Source organism: Sceloporus undulatus, chromosome 2, assembly GCF_019175285.1.
Source record: "Sceloporus undulatus isolate JIND9_A2432 ecotype Alabama chromosome 2, SceUnd_v1.1, whole genome shotgun sequence".
NCBI lineage: Eukaryota > Metazoa > Chordata > Lepidosauria > Squamata > Phrynosomatidae > Sceloporus > Sceloporus undulatus.
This window is the reverse complement of record NC_056523.1, coordinates 115863230-115884335: the sequence shown is the minus strand read 5'-3', so window position 1 is coordinate 115884335 and position 21106 is coordinate 115863230. Positions and strand designations below refer to the sequence as shown.

The 21106-nt window shown below is 37.6% G+C and overlaps 1 protein-coding gene across 1 annotated transcript in view; it reads right to left on the bottom strand.

Moving 5' to 3' along the window:
* SLIT3 (slit guidance ligand 3) overlaps positions 1-21106 on the bottom strand; it is a 612784-nt gene that overhangs the window by 89789 nt on the left and 501889 nt on the right. The window contains 7 exon segments of the mRNA XM_042452193.1: positions 2526-2650; positions 6408-6569; positions 13320-13354; positions 13356-13390; positions 17724-17799; positions 17960-18031; positions 20000-20068. Of these exon segments, the coding sequence (XP_042308127.1) occupies positions 2526-2650; positions 6408-6569; positions 13320-13354; positions 13356-13390; positions 17724-17799; positions 17960-18031; positions 20000-20068 (574 nt within the window).

The window sequence follows — 21106 nt, the reverse complement described above, 5'->3', positions numbered from 1 at the left end:
GGGTATGACAGCCTCAATCTAGAATGCCTCTGACTTCATGTTAGAAATGAGTATTTTCTCAATGTGCTTTATAAATGAAGAGTTTTCAAACTGCTATATCCTCAGTTTCCTATTTTTAAGATGCACTGTTAAAAATAAATGTGGTCTCCTTGCACAGATTTGTAGGATCAAATGTTTTGCATACTACCTGTGTTGAGTTTATATAGTTAGGAGAGAAGTACTGAACTCTTTTGTCTGCACATCATAGCATCTCCAATTACAGAATACAGTTGTATTTCTTTAATAAAAATAGAGGAAAAGAGGGATAAAAATTCTACAGCTCCAATCACACAACCTCACTTGGAAACAGAGCCCCTTGAATTTAGCATGACCTATTTCCAAATAAAACATCTGCAGGACTGGACTACAGTGGTGTGAAAGTAAGAGGAATGTATCATCCTAGTAAGAGAGGAATATGTGTCTGTCTCTGTCCATCAATATATCCAGCTAACTAGCTGTTGGACTATATGAAATCTTACGATGTTATTACAAAGACAGTTGTGCAAAAAAACCCAAAAAACAAAACAAAACATAAAGTCATCTGTTTGCATAATGAATCATCAGCGAAGAGGCTTTGAAGCTATAATCTGTAAATCACTTTAATAAGCTATAACTGAAGATCTTATAATTGCCATTGGAATCATGATAGATTCATTGCTAATTTTGGCAGGAAGCAGTGACACATTCAACATTCTACCACTTCACTATATCTAAAATCACCACATGACATTGTTAACACAATTTGAATACATCTGATTTCCAGCTGGACTGCCAAAACAGCAATCCATCACTCTATTTTTCAGCAACTGCATTTTTTATTATTGTTTCTGAAGCATATAAACATTTTTGAACTGATAAAAAGGGTAAACATGGAAATTCTTAACATGAAAAATATATTTGGGAGTCCAGCCTCCAAAAGCACCCCCTTCTTACACTACCTGAAAGGCCATTCCTAAAAATCAGGTTTGCACAGGGATTGGTGTCCAATACATGGAGCTGAAGTGGGTAGTAGGGAAAACCCTAGATTCAATTTCTTGGTAGCTAAAGGGCATGGGTAGCAGGATTGCAGAAGATGCCCTTCTGAGGCCTTCGAGAAAAAGTCAGGAAAGTGAATACTGGGCTAGATAGACTGATGATATGGTCCAGCATATTGCAACTTTATGTTTCCAGTCTTTTCCTTGTCTCTCTTCAAAACATCCCTGATAGAATAGACTCAGGCTCTATTCACATGTGTTTTTGGTGGATGAATTGCACTTAGCACATCTGAACCCCATCAAAACAGTTTTACTCTTTCCCCTGCTATCTTTATTATCAGTGCTGATGTGGCTTGATATTGATCTTCTTCTTCCTCCTCTCCTCCTCCCTCTTCTCTTTTATGTATGGTCAAGTACTAAAGTGCTCATTGAAAGGAAGGAGAATTTCCAAGGCACAAACCTAGTAAGTCACCCACTGCTTAGCAGTAATTGGAATCTGTATCTCCAAGTCTTTGTCCATTAGATCCTGCTTAATGACTTCAACACTCCAACATCAGTCCTAGTGACTACTTTCATCTGTGACAACATGTATATGTCTGAGAACCCACAGCTTCTATTATTCTGAATTATACACTCTAGATAAAGAAATCATTTTTTGGGATGCACTGCTGCTGTGTGATCAATTACACCATTTCAAGCTCTCTTGCCCAGTTGTTAGGGTCCCACCACCCCAGTGATGTAGCAATTCAATCTTTGAAACAAGATTTTCTTCACATCCACATCAAACAAGGAACAACAAATACTGAGAGGGCAGACTTAGGACGATTTATCAAGGTAAAGGAAATAGCTTCCAGATGGATAACTGCGTTTCGTGATGGCTGGTGAGAAGGAAGCAAGGTATTGTTACTGAATTAGCATGACACTCTGGTAGAGAACAGCTTGGTACAAAGTGCTCCTTTCATATGGTTCACATTTGAACTTGTCAAATGTCACTTTTGTTCAAAAATCTGTGGTAAGGATGTCAGGTAATGTGTGTGTGTGAGTGCTTATTCAGTTACTCCCAAGTCTCTTGTATTTTTTCTTTCTTTTGCTTGCATCTTGTTCTTTCCTCTACCCTGTCCAGCCTTATGATCTGCACCCACTCCACTCATCAATCTGTACCATCAGAATTAGGCACATACAGAAGCAACAGTGATTTTAGACTACTGCATTTATTGACATAATAAATCCAATAAACAGAAACTGATGGAAAAGTTATGATTGACATGTGTTTACACTATTCACATCAGATTTTCTCTGGCTGGTTATTCAGAGCTAAAACAGAGAGTCTGGAAATGTCCTATCTATCTTAGAACATCTCTGCATTCATTCTTGGAGATAGTATATTCCATATTATCCACTATAAAGTGCATGGACCTACTGTAGGTTGTTCTCATAAATGTAACTTTCACTATTACATTAGTAGTACTCAAATAGTCATAGCAATTTAAGTCCATACAGCTGTTATCATACCTTGTAGCCAAATGGACAAGTGCATCGGTAAAAGTCTACTGGATCATTGTTGCAAGTCCCATTATTTTTACAGGGATTGGATAGGCAAGGGTTGCACTTGGACACAATATTGATATTGACAGCCCCTGAAAAGAGACCAAATTTACAACAATTGTCATTCATTGCTGATAGAAGCAAACACATCAACTGAAATTTATAGTATTTTTTTCTTGTCACTCACTGAGTGACACAAAACAGAAGATACAAAACGGTAAGGAAGAATTCATGTGTTGGTGGTGAGTTTTGTTAGGAGACAAAAACGTTTTTTAAAGTTTTTTTCCTTGTATTACATCATGTGGCACTATTCAGTGGCTGCCTTCAAAATATCAAAGCAAGTATCCAATCATGACCATGGGGAATTAATGTTCATGTTTATTTCACTTTAGAAAAGTTTGTGATCCCAGTTTTTACAGCACTTTTTTAAAAACTGAAATGAAGGTTTCATGCTGATATCAATACAATCTGAATTGAACTAAGAAATGTACATGGGAATGGAGACCTTTATAGACCACCTGAAACCTTTACATCATTCCCTTAAACAGTAACGTGAATGGCCCCATGCTGACCAGTGGGACAGAGAAATGAAACACTCACAGATGGGGGTGGGAGCAGTCCTTAGATAGACTGACAAACATTAGTTTTAAAATGATTAAACATTGTGCTAGGGAAACAAAAACTTGAAAATGACATGTTCGCTTTGATGAAATAGATAGATAGATAGATAGATAGATAGATAGATAGATAGATAGATAGTAGATAGATAGATAGATAGCCTTCATATTGCTGTGAAACTCTGATTTAGGAGTTTATCACACTCCTTACCTTCCGCCATGCTCCTATCGCTCCAGCGTCACCAATCTGCGGTGGGAGCCTCCTGGTGGGATTTAATCCATTATTTAAAAAGGGCCCTAACAATTATGAGAATGCTTCCATGATGAAAATGGAAGTGTTCCCCTTTAAAAGTGCCATCCACGATCCCACAAGAAGGCTCTCGTTGTAGATCGGTGACACTGGGGAAATGGGAGCATGGTAGAAGGTAAGGAGTGTGATAAACTCCATAGAAGTGGAAGCTGCTTCTAAGTGGGCATGCAGGTCATTAGACTGAAAGAAAGAAGGTGTTTTGCACTTGTTTCCCTTAAGCAAAGAGTTTAAGGGATGTTGGGAGATGGCAATCAGGCACCTGTCCCCTCATGTCAATTCTCCATCCTTCAGGATCCTTTGAGGTAGCCAGAGTTCTGCTCCCTTAGCACAAAATTTCCTTTACAGGTTCAGGAATTCTCAGCTCACTATAGCAGTAGGGATACACCACAAGTGCTGGGGCCAAAGACAAGCTGATTTAGATACATGACCAATTTCACAGAATATAGATTTCTGAGCACTTCATTCTTTCCTCTGCACCATAAGAACAACTGAAGCAAAGCTTCTGGGCTCCTTGAAGCATAACAACAGTATGGTATGACTAAATGGGAGTAAAACTACATCAGAGTAGATCACATCTTGTTATTAGGTCTATCATTTATGCAAATTTATTTTCCAGTATATTATTTGAAGTGTCATGTTTCTTATTTGCAGATGGTAAACAGATCCCTTTCAACATGATTTTTCTCTCTTGGCAGATTAAAAGAAGGCTGTAACTGTAAACAGTAATTAAAAACATAAATATACATCAAAATAAACACACACTGGGAAGAGAGCCTCCCTTGATGTTACAAAAAGAGATTTGCTCAGTTTGGAAGACGCATGTATGTGTTTTAATCTGAGCAAACTGTTTGAAATGTAGGCGGTTTTTGGTTTGGTGCAATTGTGCCCATCTGCAAATTAATAGTAGATGTGAAGACAGCACCATAGATATGCTGATAGATATGAAAACCAGACGTTTTCTAAGACTAAAGGCCTCAGTAGCTTGCCTTTTAAGATAAGTCCCATATGATTTCTGTCAGACAACAATGTCTGCTAATTGTGTCATGCCTAAGAACATTTAGTCAATAATGCTTGAGAAAGAGAGACAAGAGTGTAAATATATGGTAAAAACATGGAACACTGGTTGAACAATAAGCAGATTTACCCCAAAACGTCCCTCACATCCTTGCTGCCAACCAATGGAATAAGCTTTTTTCATGGAACAGTTAAACAGAAGACAATACCAGCAAACTTTACCAGTATAAAAGAAGAAGAGGAAAAATAGGAAGAAAGATGGGGAGAAAGATATAGGCCTGCTAGGCAACATCTGGTTTTTGAGATATCCAGTACCTTCCATTTTAGTAAGGTGGCAATTTGATCTGGGTTTAGTCCAAACTTTATAGGAACTGTGCAAAGTGTTGGCCCTTATCCCCCAAATAGGTTCAGAAAGTAGAATGGCTGTTTTAAAGTATGGGAGCCACTAGTTGGCATTGGGAACAGGAAGGTGATCCAGTCCTTGCCTTTGAGCAAACTAGACAAGATGTTTGTTCACAAAGACTGTGCCCTTAAAAGTCTTCCTACCACTTTCATAGTAACTTCTTCCTTGATAGGACTAAACACACAAATCTATTCAGGTAAAAAAAGTGACATGCACACAGGTGACTGCAATAACCCTACCAATACGTATGATAGCTTTGCTACAGAGATACCCTTACTACAGACAGAAATAATTGTACAGTTATACTAAAGCAGAGGTGGGCAAAGTTCATCCCAGAGGCCACATGCAGCCCTCTGGACCTCTACATGCAGTCTGTGAGGCCTCCAAGGAGGCCTTCAAAGCCTCAGAGAACCCATTTAAAGGCCACAGAGCATTCAGGCTGATTTACAGAGAATTTTGTCTTGCCTGAAAATTATTCCCAAAACATTTCAAATGTGGCAACTTGCTTAACCATACTCCCAGAGTTCCCCAAACCTCTCAAAAATAACCCCGTCTACTGGCAATTGGACAAAATGGTAACTGGAAATGACACTGCATCACTTTAGGTATGTCAAAACGTGCTTGTGTGTTCTGTCACGTGGGTGTGGAAGAGGGGGAATGTGCAGTGGTCCACCTACATCTTAAACACTAGTGACTGGCAGAGGTGATATCAGTTCCATCCTAGCAGTGCAGCTTGGTAGTGATGCAAGTGATGGCTGCTGATTGATAAGTACCACAATTCAGCATTTGTATTAATCTTATGTAATGCATACAGAATGGTTTTGTGGTGGCTTATTGAATAAGACACCAATTCTGACAATCATAAGGTCGGAAGGTTGGCAGTTCAAGGCTTAAGTGCTGCATGATGGGGTGGGCTCCCGTGACTAGTCACATCTTCTGCCAATCTAGTCATTCGAAAGCATGCAAATGCAAGTAGATAATTGGTACCACTTTGGTGGGAAGGTAACAGAGTTCCGTGCAATTATGCTGGCCACATGACCACCGAAGTAGTCCACAGACAACTCTGGCTCTTCAGCTTACTAATGGAGATGAGCACCGCCTGCTAGTTGGTTACGACTAGACATTCATGTCTAGGGAAAACCTTTACCTTTACCTTTAATGCATCCAGAAGGCCCCATGTTCAACCCCCCAAATCTCTAGTTAAAAGCATCAGGTAGGAGATGATGATGATGATGATGATGATGATTATGTTTTATTTATATAGCGCTGTAGATTTACACAGCGCTGTACATACAAACAATAAAATAAATAAAGTAAACCTGCCCATGGCATATAATCTAAGAAGGAGATGATATGAACGACCTGGGATTTCTGCACACTCTGCTTCAGACAGAGCAGGCAACATTGAGTTAGATGGCTAGTATAAGGCAGCATTACATGATAAGGGAACAAGCATGGAATTTAACTAACAGAGAGCATGCCAACCATTAATAGTCTGCATTTACCTTTACATTGGAAATGGTGAATTGGTGTTGTTAGCAAGAGCCTATCAGCCATATCATCTGGAGTGCTGCATCGTGCAATCCCTGGCTCTTTGTAGCCTGCTTTCACCCACTCAGAAAGCCAACGCAGATTGCAGTCACAGTGTAAAGGATTGGTACCAAGTGCTCTGTGGATTAAAAAATATATATATATATATACATAACTCAGTCCATATGGCTGTTTAGAGTGTCCATAAAACTATCAATTTGATCAACTGTTTAACTCAGTTACATGCTCATATATACATAAATCAATTAATAAAGCCTTCAAAAAATAAGCTACTTTTTACACTTTTACAAGAGCCCAGCCCTCCCACTTTTCTTGCCTCCTGCCTAAGTTTTTTTTTTAAACTTATTAATTTTTTTCCTGCATTGGCATTGGGAGGATGGTAGAAGAGGGCTGAAGAAAGTCAGACTTCCAGGGATAGAAACAGCATGTCTCCAGTAAGCAATGCAATAAAGTTTGACCTGGGAAAGAATGGGACTCTTCTCTGGGTGATTCTACTGTAGCTGTGTGTTCTTATGTACAACAAGCAAGATAAAAAGCTGCCTCCAGAGTAATTTACTGAGTATATCTGAAGAACAAGATAGAAAGAAAAGGGATGCACATTACAGCCGAACGCACCAGCTACCCTGGCATGCTGAAAAAGAGCTGTACATTTTGCCACCAAAATTAAATCATGAGAAAATTGGAGGCTGCTGAAAGAAAATAAATCATCTAAGGATGCATTTTGGAAGAAGCTTTCAAATCATTTCTAAAAGATTCAAAATATTCTTGTTCCCCTATGCAAGGCCAACCTGACCTGGTTGTTTCTTTTCTCATGTGGGTAGTGTTAGTTTTGAATAAAAGGTTTGCTCAAACATGTTAAATCCCCCCCCCCCGGGCAGGACCCTATCCCTATTCTTTCCATTTTATCTCTAACTCTGGCATAGGCTGAGTCTCCTTTATCTGAAATGCTTGGAACCAGAAGAGTTTGGGAGTTTGGAGTTTTACAGATTTTGGAATATTTGCACGCACGCACACACACACACAGAAATATCCTGAAGATGGAATTCATGCCTCAACATGAAATTCATGTATTTTTCATATATAAATTATACACAAACCATGAAGGTAATTTGATACATAATATTTTAAATATTTTTGTTCATGAAACTAAGTTTATGTACAGTAACCAGCAGAAAGCAAAGGCACCACAAGCTGAGCGACTCATGAAAAAAGTTTTGGTTTTTTTGGAATATATTGGATTTTAGAATTCTTTATAAAGGAGACTCAACCTGTAACAAAATTTCTCGTAAAAAAGTAAAACCCAGGAACACGTTAACTTCATTAAATGAGGTATACCTGTATGTGATGGGGGTGGGGGGGAATAATCACCATGAATCATTCTTGGTATGCTATTGGGCCAGTATCAGCACCTATTTTCTCTTTCTTCCATCCTTTCTCAGGCCTACTGTTACATGACAACATCAGTACAACTCCCCATTTTGCTTCTATGGAGATTACAAAGCAGTGCTCCCCAAATTGGTGGCCACAGGCTGTTGCTGGTCCACAGGCCATTGGTTATTGGTCTTCAGCAAGTTTCCAGGAAAGAAAGAACAAATGTAACCCAGTGGGCACAAACATGGTGCTAGTCCCTGGCCAACTGGGAGAAATAACTGCCACTCAGCTACATCAGATAGCTGAAGAAGCACTCCAATATATGACTATCCATGTTCTAAAATTAGAAATGGCATAAATCTTAGAAATAGAAGACAGCCCAGGGATATCAGAAAGCATAGGGAAAAGGGGATTTTGCTTCTTACACTTGGTATTATGCATAAAATTGAGGTTAAACACACACACTCTCTCTCTCTCTTTTGTGCAATGAAAATATGTCCACGGGGATCTTGTCACATTTGCTGATCCCCAGGAAGACAGGGAAACAGGGTGAGAAAAACACTATTTCACACCAAGGCCTATTAATCGTTTCACAAGGTCTTTTTCCTTTCCTTTCCGATCCTTAACCTCCGCTACTTGGCAAGTTGCCCAAACTAAACTGTGCCTGTAAAGCACTATGGTTCCCATTTTACTATAGGGGATATTGCATTGCCTTGCATATTCAAACTGCCTCTTACAGTACTTTTCTATGCTTCTCTACCAAAAAATTGATTTCCTGCTTGCTTTGGTTCCTCACTTTCCTAGCTCTCTCTGCCTTACCAGGTCACTAAGGTTGTGTGTTAATAATTCACATCCTATCACAAGAACAGGTAGATTATTTTAAACACCCTGATTTATCCTCATGATGTCAAATGAGGGAGCTTGATAACATTCTCGGTGAATATTACTTGTGGGTTTTATTATAATTTGATATTTCCAAATTCATACAGTGCAATCCTGTAAACAACTGCATTGAAGTAAACACCACTGAGTGGAAAACAATTTACTCCCAGGCAACTGGCTAGAATTGTAGCCCACATGTACAGACGTAAGTTAGCAATAGTTTTATGCAGTTTACAAATTGATAAAGAATTGCAGTTTTAATGAAGTAATACTTCTTACAGAGTTAATTATCTCTATGTCTATTATGTCTGATTCAAGTCAAAGCATTGCTTCCTAGCTCATGCAGAAAACATCATGTCATCAGACTTGACAGATGGACATATTCCTTTTGACTTCTAAGAGCAAGTCCAAGGGAGTTAATGGGAAATGAATGCCTAATTACTAGATGCAATGTTGAAAAGTTTTAAGGAGAGTGCTTTTAAACCTTTTCCTCAGTCCACCTAAGATTTTATTGTAACATCACTTGAATTAACTATAACATAAACTCTTGCAAACCCAAGATGAATATTTTAGGACAATGCTCTCAAGACAGAGGGCAATGAGCTCAATGATCTTAGACTAGTTTTGATATTATGTTTTCACTCCACAGGAGTGCTTAGCACTAGTTCCTGTGGAGGAAAAAACATGAAGTTGAGTTAAGCCCCTAGAGAGAAAGTTAAGAAATTGTTTATCCCCCCAAAAAAGGGGGGGGGGGGGGGGAGGAAAGAAAATAATTTTGGATGGCGACTTTTTCCATTAGAGATAACACAAATCATTTCTGAAAATATAGTTCCAGCTAAAACTTTTCTTGGTGTGGTGGTAGAAAACAGATGGAATACTGACAGATGAAATTCCACTAATGTTGTTGATATAATTCCACAGACGTGACTGATTAAACATCTCTGCCCTAGACAAATTCATGCTGAGAGTTCATGAGTTGAATTACTGGCAGGGGTTCATCCATCAAAATTAAATAAGCGAAATAACAACGTTTCCTTAAAGAGGCCAAATTTATATCCCCATTTATAAATTCATGCAGACTTTGGCCTACAATTTATGAGTATACATGCATACACACGCACATTCAAATATGGAATTCTATAGACATTTAATTACACATTTTATTAATGAAATATATCACATTAGAAGTGAAATGGAACAATGAAAATGGATGTGAAAATTTCATGTTTATTTATTTATTACTTTCAAGATGAAAACTGCTCCAGAGATGGCACAAATTTCCAAAAGTACCATTCTTTGCACTCTTATTTATTATAGCAATGCAACTGGCATTCAAAATTGAGTGAGCTAGGGGTTATGAGTTAATTTCTGCATCCAGAAACTTTATTTACTACATGACCAAGCAGTTAAATTCAGAAATTTCTGCACATTTTGATGTTGGTCATTTGAACCGCTAGGTCTGCAGAAGCTGGGACTGACTAATGATGGGAGCTCACCCCATCATGCAGAACCTGGGCCTTGAACTGCCAAACTGCTGATCTTGCAATCAACAGAGTCAGCATCTTAACCACTTGAATCACTGCATCCCTATATCTAGATTGACTGTTCCTATTTAATTTCACTATATACAGACGTCAATAATTTAAAATAAAATTCAAATATCGCAAAGACAAAGGTTATTGTTATTCTTTAGTTTTCACAAGAAGGAATGGACTAACAGATGTTAATAATGGGAACAGACTGAAAATTTAATATCTTGTCACCTGTCCCAAGCATTTGAGTTAAAGTAAGTTTAAAATAACAAATAAATTTAAATTGTGCATGCTTTATGTACCTGGTTGCTTCTGCTTATGATCTGGTAGATGTCAAAGCATTACATTTAAAAAGACCAACCTCAGTAAATTCACTGCATCAGTTTCTAATTGTAAATCTATGCTCATCTAAACCCATTGTTTCAATAAATTTGCATTAGATGGGACTACCAATTGGATTTAGATTTCATAGGCTCCCAACCTGAGCAGTTCATAATGATGAAATAATTTTAGACTTAGTATAAATTATAAGAAAAGCCCAAATACATGTAGATGACTTCTATGACTTGATTTCTTGTATGATAATCTACAAGTCATGGGAGCCAACTAAACATCTGAGCTAATTAACTGATCCAGAATATATTGTTCCAGAAAGAGTTATTTTAGTTTTATACTCATTATTTGTATTGGAATTTGAATGAATAAAGAAGGTTGAATGAAGGTCAAGGAGCTAATAAAGAGCTGAAGTTACAGAAACCTCTTGGATATGACATAAAAACAATCTACTCCAATGTCTTTTTTTCTCAGTTTCCAAGTCTCTTACTGGACAAAACTTCCTTCTATTCTCAGATCCCTGGAGGAGGTCATTTGTTGGTGGTGGTTATCATCATTATGATGATAATTTATTCTGAGGAACAAATTTGAAAATGACAATAATGTGTTTATGCCATCTGCCTTCCTAACCTGAATGGAAACTTTTAATTTTTGAGTTCTTCAAGGCCCATTGGGGCCTATTAAAATTACTTTTACTTTAACAATTAGTTGTAAAACATGATGATGTTTTCCATTATTTAATGTAGGTACCTGCTTCCATCAAATGGTAAACAACTGTACTCCATTCATTCGCCTCCCCCCACACAATCCATTGTTTCTAATCAAAGGCAGATACTAACTAAGACCAATCAACAATTGTTACATAGGATCAAGTATGTCTGTATTTCAGCAGTCTCCTTTTATTGCTTTCTGATATTTTTATTATATCTGAAAGCCACATACATGTAATATTTAAGTCAGTTCCTCAGCCTTGCTGATAAAGATGGGTTATCTATATAATACTTACACCCCTGGAGGAAAATAAAATTAAAAATAAACAAATGAAACTAGGGACTTTATGACACTGTCTCTGGTGCCCGACTTACCTCTTCTGAATTTGAGCCAAATTCAGAAGTTAGGCTGATTTTATCATAGAGACTTTCCCCCCAAAGTGGCTTCACATTGCCTTTAGTGTTGAATTCAGGTCCCATAAGTCACTTTGATGGCCATTTTTTCCATTTCCAATTTGGAAAAAATGACTGCCAAAGCAACTTACGGGGTTCAAATTACGGAGGCGGTGCAATAAAATCCTAGGTCTGATGTGCAAACAGACACTTTTTTATGCAGCATACTCTACTTAAAAACAGCACATGCATATTATAGTGTGGTTCTTTAAACATTCCATAGACTATGACCTATGTAGTATCCATATAGGAAAAAAAAACCCTGCCCCCATCTGGGTTGAAACATGTCCCTCTGTGCTGAACTACAAAACAGTACAGTTGCATCTGTTCCCTTCCTTGTAACTACAGGGAAAAGTGGCAGATAAATCCTGCTAAATGTTAAGGAAAATGCAACATGGGATATACAGTGATGAAAATAAAACATGTATGTGAGAGTCACTATGACTAAGCAAAAGCAATAAGAAGCACACAGGTGTGAAAGCTAATGTAATTAGCAAGCCTACAATGCAGGACAGAAATGCAGAGTGTATAATTGAAAGCACCTGAGAATCGTTAAGTGGACCAAGGTGAGATGATGAAATCATTAATTATGGTTGAACTATGAGAACCAATCAATATGGATGTACACGGCCCACTGGGTGGAAACTGGCTATGTGGGTGGTGTTTACTATGGCTATAATAATTGATTATGATTCCCATGTATTTTGTGGAGTAGTTTGGAGTAGAGTGGGTAGTTGTGGAGTTGTTTGTGAGTAGTTTGGAGATTGTAGAGATTGTGATTTGTGAGGGCATTGATATTTGTATATAGTAGAATAAAGTAGATCTTTTATATAAGTACTACTGAGTTGTCTGGGTGTCTTGGGTGAAGATACAAGAGCCAGCAGGATCCTGGAGAAGTGTGAAGACTCCTGTGAGCAAGAGTGAGAAGGCTTGGAGAGTTTGTCAGGGTCTTCAGGCCTATTCTCTGAAATCTGCTGCTTTAGAGCAAAGCTTAACCACTGCCAAAACTGGTCAGCGCGGTGCATAACAAGGTGGTGAGTTTAGAGCCAGAGGTGAAGAGCTACAACTCCCTCATCCCAACACTAACATGGTAGAAAATGTGTGTTTAAAGCTTCTATGAAGAAAGTAGAATAAGAGATTCCAAAAAGTTACATTTGGACAATATCTTCCAGGATCCACACATAGCAATGGGAAGATAGGGGATTGCAATACAGAAAAGTAACCTTTATGGCTCTGACCAAAACAGACAAGCCCTATGCATTCAAGCAGTGACTTACACATCCATATCACTATTGGATATTTCAACATGCTACTTGGGTTGTTTTTTGTTGTGTTTGTTTTTTACATTCTGCTGAAATTTTTTTGGCACTTAAATCAGAACCAGAAGTGTGAAAGTCTTAATATTTTTGGGTTTAAAATCTATTCAGCTCCACGGAAAAAGTTAAAAACTAGACTGCCTTCAAATTGTTCTCACAGTGAAATTTACACAAATGTAACACATAAAAAGGAATTGCAGCATGAAATAGCTATACCAATTGGGTAGAATGATTATACAGTGTGTCTAGCCTGTTGAAGGCAATAATACTACGATGGGAAAGTGACACAAGATCATTAAAGATCCTTCAGGACACTGGATATATCATTGCCATGAAGAGCCTAGAGAAAGAGGGAATATATGACATAAAATAAACCCCAACAGTTAGCATGTTGAGAGCCAAAGGTCTATTTAGCCATTTTCAAGAGCTATCACATATGAGACTGTGTATTTTGCCATCTTCCGAATGAAAAATATATTGTTTTTACAAGACACTTTTATTAAGAGACTGAGGAAATCACACATACAACAATCTTTTATTGTTCATCAAGCCTAATAAGGATTGCCACGTTGAAACTATATAGAACAGGAGGAATATTAAATAAAAAACTCACATGCATTATACACTCACATTGAATTATTATATACTTTTTCAGTATAAAGGCATCTGAAATTTTGTCCTAGTGGAAAAATTCAAGAAACACAAGAGGGGAAACGATACCATTCAGGTTTTAATAATGAACCATTCTTTAGGGAGTAAAGGTGCAACAGAGTACAGCCCTTATGAAGCTAATTTGTCACTATTAATATTAGATTTATTTACACACAGTTAATCTAGCTCAGGAAACCATGGCACAGACACGGTATTATTTGGTTATAAAAATGCGTTCTGTTTCAATTATTCAAAATTCATTTGAAAGGTAAACAATCTAATTTTAGTTTATTCTTTTGCTTTAATTTGACACGCTCTTTATGCAGGGATAAACATATTCATTACAGTTTAATTTTTGTCTGTACTTGTCTTTGAAGAATACTATAGTAAAATCACATTTACTATGGGTTTAGTTTGGTCATTGAGATAAAAATAGAAATTCCTGACACAGTCAGAGAAACCACAACCTTTAAGTGAAGATTGATCTAAAAAGGGAGTCTAAATATTGTTAACAAAAATAGAATAAGAACTACCATATATACTCGACAATAAGTCAATCTCATGCATAAGTTGAAGGCAGGTTTTGGGGCCAAAATTATAGATTTTGATATGACCTGCGGATAAGTCGAGAGTAAGACTTAGGGACATGTAACAAAGGATCTAAAGCCTGAAACAAAGGAAAAGAATGCCAAAGAACTTACAAAATTGAAAGAGACATAACTGTTTGTGTTCGCACTGAAGGATGGATGGATGAAAGAGTAGAGGGGGGTCAGTGCTTACAGGACAGATTACACTCTTGTGTTTCACGAGAGGATGGTTTCTATTTTTATGAGAGTAAAAGTACAGTACTTACATTGGCAGGTGAACAAGTCGATTCAGATTTTTTGGGTCAATTTTTTTGACTAAAATTTCTAGTCTTATGCATAAGTATATACTGCATATATCAAACACTTTATGATTTTTGGATAATAAAATGTTACCAAGTGAGTTTTATTAAGAGAAAGTGAAATTCCATTATAATATTTACAGATGCCATGATGTACTGTAAAAAGTAGAGCAAATTAATTTCTGGTAAAAGTTTAGACTTCAGTGCCTGTTGACCACTTTCTTTTCCATGTTTACATGACTTTGGATTTCCAGATGAAATTGAACATACTCCTATGAGTCTGACATTGTATTAACTGTGGCATCAGTGGACCAGACCCAGTGCAATTCCAAATGACCAAGATGGCATAGCTACATTTACACTAGGTAAACTGAATCTCTCAAAAGATGCATCTATACTGCAGAATTAATGCAGTTTGACACCACTAATTGTCATACTCTGAGATTTGGAGTTTTGTGAGACATTTAGACTTCTCTTTCAGAGAACTGCAAAACCCAGGATTCCATAGCATGGAGACATGACAGTTAAAGCAGTGTCAAATTGCATTAATTCTGCAGTGTAGACACAGCAGCCTAAAATCCAAAGTATGATCAGGCTAAGGGCATTTGAAATTATTTATGACCTAAGAAATACTTATTTACATCTTGGTTCAGTACTGCCATTGTGGCAACATCCTTGGGAAGAAGGAAGTTTAGATTTTACCAAACCTGGCTTCCCCTTTGGCTTGGGAAGTCTCTGTTCCATTTTTTATTACTTTTCTATCAGCAGATCTGAGCCAGCAGAGAGTTCTGCCATCAGATCTCTGGCAGCATTTGGCAGGAAGAGCATTTTTCCTAGCAAATGGGGGTTTCTGACAGAAGAAGAGGTTTATGCCCAACTCTAATCCCTCGCAGTGGCTCATCCTTGAGTTAAGATTGCATTATCCTTAGTTGAACTAAGTCTCACTGAAACTGAAGAGACAATCAAGTCATGATTTAGGTTTCATTGATTTTGGTATATCTAAGTACAACTGATGTGGTTTGGATTAAACCTAGTAATCAATGAAGCATTTTTTTTAATGTACAGAATGTTTAGTGCATACACATTGAAAACATATATTCAAAAGAGTTAAGCATGCAACAATGATGGCTTGCATTGTTGCCTACACTGTGCTGCATAGTTTGTTTGTTTTTAAAAGTATGACAAATACTCAAGGCAAACTAACTAACCTTGAAAGATTGATGTCTTTGTACCTGGGAAACTACATTGAGATATTTTGGGGACCAACACCACATTTATGGAAAAATTCACACATTTGCACTGCAATAAACCTGGGTTTTTTCAGAAAGTATGGACTCAATAAGGAGCTCCACACAATTCCAATTTTCTCGTGAGTATACCTTTATAATACATATTCTCTCTGTTATGCTCAAATCATTAGCTGTATGTGTTTAAAAAATAACCGAAACATGTAACAGATGAGGATGTGCTAGGAGGTATTATGACACCTATATTACAGTAAATTTATTTTTCAGGAATACATCCTGACAGAATAATTTTCTTATTATTATTGATAGACCATGCTTCCCAGCAAACAAAGCAATTAAGAAAGGAGTGGCTCATGCATGAAAGAGGCCAGTTACCTGCACATAAAATCCAGACGGACAATGAGTTATATGTCTTTTCTATAAGAAAACCTAAAAATGTTGAATTCTTTTTGTCGATTATTTCTTACTGGGGTTCTCTTGGGAACCCTGACAATAAATAAGTGACACTAACAGATTGCACGCTGTCACTTGGAAGCACTTTTTCCCCTCAGGAGAATTGATTTTTAATAACAACGTAGATGACATGTGGCATGGGTTGTCGCTGACACCAGAGTTTTGCAGACCATAATAAATCACATCAATCTGGAGGTTTCCAAACACACCAAAAGAGAAATACTCATTCATGCTTCATTTCACTTCTGCACAGGAAGTTATCTCTCCCAGAGTAAGAGGCATTCCAAGATATGATAAAGTCAGTCTTTGACATAAGTAAGGCAGTAGCTTCTGGAATTTTAAAAACCAACCTTTACTTATTCATCACTTTCTTTCCTTTAGCTGTGGACATGATTAGGCCACAACTTAGCTCCTCCACAGTTCTGAATAAAAACCACATACCCATTGATCATTAAAGGTAGTGAATTATCTCTAAAATAAACCCCCAAAGCTATTAGTTAACACTTTGTAGCAGTTTCAAAGGACTGGGCAAGATTCATCATGGAATTAACATCTCTGGCAAAACTCATCATGTGTAAAGTTGCCCTTGGCAAACTCTGCAGATTATCATCCTGCATCATCAACTGGCAGCTCATGGCTTATGTAAATCAGGCGTACTCAGTCTCCAAGAGGCCTCCCACTCACCCTTGTCCTCTTTTCTACATGTTGGCCACAAAGCTCATTTGTTATTTCAGAAAGGCACACAGCTTATTGCATGAAGAGGAAAAAGAGAGAAAGCTGTACAAAACAGGTATAGACCATGTGCTTCTGACAAGTTTCACCCCAAAGATGATCTGATTATGTGCAGTTTAATACCACCTTGGGTCCTGGACTGGAACAAGTGGGAGATGTTAAATAAATAAATGTCAGTATGATCCTGCAAATATGCGCAATCTATTACCTATAGTTTCTTCTACACATCCTGGTAAGATATCAACAACTAAGGAAGGAATTGGAAGATTCTAGGCTCATCGTCTTTATACTCTGTCCTACATTGGTATCCTCACCATTCTAATCCACAGCTTTTGCTACAATAATCATCAAAACATATGTCATTTAATGGCTACTATTTATTCTGCTACAAAGGATGCAAATCATGTAATAAACTCAGTAGCCTCCATTTCCTAAATATTCAAAACTAGTGGATTTTTTTTAAAGCTTAAGTTTATAAAAACAATTAAAAGCTCAGAAGGAGCATAAATAACCCTTAACAATCATCTGGACCAGTAGTTATACAACAAGCTATTTCTCATCTCAGTGCAAGTACACTGTAGCAAATTGTCTGGAAATGTGTGCGATGGAGTGGCCTACTAAATAAAGTTATCTTTCCATCAAAAATCATGTTGTCACTGGTGGCCTAGTAAGATTTAACCCTCACAACAATGAACAAGTGATACTTACAGCACTCTGAGAGATTTAAGCCCATTAAATGCATGGGCTGGGATACACCGTAGCCTGTTGTAGCTCAGGATCCTAGGAGAATAAAAGAATACAAATTGTGTTACCTTGCCACTGATACAGTGAACAGCACATGCAAAGATGAAATTATTAACTCAAAATGCTACCTCCTAAATGGAACTGACCTTACACTGAATAGCAATTAGAGTTAACATCAGTACCACTGACTACTTACAGTGTTGATAGCTGTGTCATGTTACTGAAGGTGTAATTGGCCAACACACTGATGCTGTTGTTGCTTAAGTCACTGGGGGAACAAATTAAAAATTAATAAGTGTCATAGATGCAAATACAACTAGTATTATCTCAAAGTTCAGTTAAATCCAAGAAACAAGTTCAAGTTGTTTCACATCAAAACATTAACAAAGACTGATTCTCTAACAATATGTTAGGCAGGCAGGCAGGCAAACAGATAGATAGAAGGATTTATCAGTTGCCTTGTAACAAATGGGGTTACAACAAAATGGGTCTCATATACAATAAGACAAAACTAAAAACCCCAAATCCATATATACACCAAGTAAAAAGTCTTAATACTAAAACAATAGATTAAGAAGACCAGAGACTAAATATAGCAAGTTTCAAAAACATAAAGATCAGAGTTTTAAAAAATGCAAAACTATTTTAATAGCAAAAGAAATACTGAAGATTAAAAATGAAAATAAAATGAAAATGAGATTAAACATTTCTTACTCTGGCACTAAAATCTCAGCAAAATAGTTCTCTCTGAGGTGGGCTTTCCATAACAAAGGGAAAGGGCTCTCAAGGCAGGGCTCCAATGATAATCTCAGAGCACAGTTATGTATATAAGGATGAGGTGACCCTCCAGATACCAGGTTAGGTGGAAACTAGCATTTCCCCTTAAGTCCAGAAACCAGCACTTTGCATTGTGCCAAGTGGCATATCCAGAAATCCAAAAGAAAATCAAACCTAGCTCTGACAAATTAGTACCTTTTATTGGAGATAATATGCAAAATTTCAAACAATGCATTGATAAAACTGGCACAAAATTCTGACATGCCTGGTGAGATGAATTAAGTCAGCCTTTCCAACATGGTGCTATTCAGGCACTTAGGATTACAGAGCCCATCATCTCTGATTGGACATGCTGTTTGGAACACTGTAGTCCAAAACAGTTGGAGGATGCCCATGTTGGGGTGGTATGCATGTCTATCTTTTATTTATACAGTGAAGGACTTTGGTAGGTTATGCTATAAAACACACCTGATAGAAGGCACATTACAGTATAATAAATGATCCAGAATCCCAAACCTATTCAAAATATTGCATTTATTTACTTGCATTCATTTATTTAAAGCTCTTTTATCTACCCTTCAGCCAGAAAGAATCACAGAGTGGTTTTGATCAATAGTCACTTTAATAATAATGATGATAATAATGAATTGTATTTGTATACCACTTTTCCACAGATCAAAGTGGTTTACAGCTGTAGAAAACCAATTTGTGCTGGTGTGACGCAAATTAATAAATAAAACAAGACCCCAAGCCTCCACTCAAGAGGGACACATCACAAGAGAAAAAAAAGGGGATGAGGACGGAAAGAGAAAATAAGAATATCCTGATAATTTTTTTAATGTTATATGGATCTTATAATGAGTGGCTGTAACACAGCTGGAAGTTAGTTTTCTCATCATTGTCACCTCAAAAGAAAACAATTCTCAGAACAAAAAAACTGATAGTGTCTCAGCAGAGTTGATGAAGTGGTTGCGCCCTGATAAAATAGCTGTGCAATGCCAGTTGGAGGAGAGAGAAAGCCCAATGAAGGTGGCTTTGCAGGAGCATGATGGTGATCCTGTTTTTCTTCTCTTCCTCCAAACAGTATGAGTGAATAAATACAGAGTGACACTGGTGACTAGCAGCAGGGAAGCTCTACACAGTAGATGTTCTCATGGGATGAAGTTTGGGGGTCTGTGAAATTCTGAACCTTACCATCTTACCTATGTGTTCCCAACAATGATGGAATTGGGCCTCATCATTATAGTGAAACTGATCCATTTATAAAGGCTTGGTTGGGTATAGGAGTTTTGTTTCAAGCAAAACCATGACCTGCTACACCAACAATATTCCCACATACACTGAGCATCAGAAGTATATCTCTGTTCATCAGAGTCATAGCTATACAGCAACATGCAGCAACATTGTCGAAAAGAAGCCACACATTTCTTGTACTGGCAGCATAAGCGAAGATACTTACATCAGTGTTAAGTGTCTGAACAGGGAGAGTTCCTTTGGTACAGCAGATAAATGATTTCCTTCTAAATACCTGAAATAAACATTTTGACCATAGTTACTGGTTAGTTTGGGAAATACAGAAACAATTTGGGCAAGAGGAGCTACAATGGAGGTATGCATTTTTGTCTACATCAAGAAATATATCTAGCCAGTTCAGGGAGGTCAGGAGGTATATCTTTGCGCAAAAGCTTGTTTCTGTGTACTGACTGGACTCCCTTGATCAAACTATTCTAGTGATATCAGTGGCCTAAATTCACAGTTATTCAGATGCTGCAGTGGCAGAATCGCCTTCCCTCTCCTGCAGCCCTCTCTCTACTTGAAAATCAGCTCCAGAATTCCAGAGAAGAATTCAGGGTAGCTCTAGTTGGGAGGGATAATTGCTCCTCCCCAGTTCTGCAGATGTACCCTACAGAATTTACACTATCAACAATGTAAATGACAACCACCACCACAACAATAATGACTTCAGGCTTATCTCCTTGTCCAGGACTCAAGGTGCCTTAGAAAAGTTAAGTGATACAGCTAAAATATAATTAAACTATCAATAAAAGTAAAAGGAGTAAAAAGCAGACCATTTAAAAGAAAAGAGATATAAACAGCATAGCCCACAAAAGGCCTTTCCACTTGACCAGTCAGCCCTCAAAGACCTGTAGAAATGAAAATGTTTTCACCTGATGTAAAGATAGCAAGAAGGACCAATCTAGTCTCTTAAGGAAGGGGATTCCAGAGTCTGGAGAAGCCTTGCCCTGTGTTCCCAACACACATAGGAATGCCTCCCCAGAAGATCTCAAAATATGGAAAGGTTCATATAGAAGCGATAACTTGTTTTACATAACCTGGTTCTGAGACATATAGGTCATAACTAGCACATGAATTGTGCCCAGAAACAGACTGGCAGCTGGTACAGCTGTTTGCAATGAGGGAGTTATGTGTTCCCAGTAACCAGACCCATTTAACAACCTGGCTGCAACTCTCTGGACCAGCTGAAGTTCCAATGCTTTTTAAAGGCAGTCCCATGTACTGTATAATGTGTTAGCATAATGCATTTTGTTTCAATAATAGTCATAAC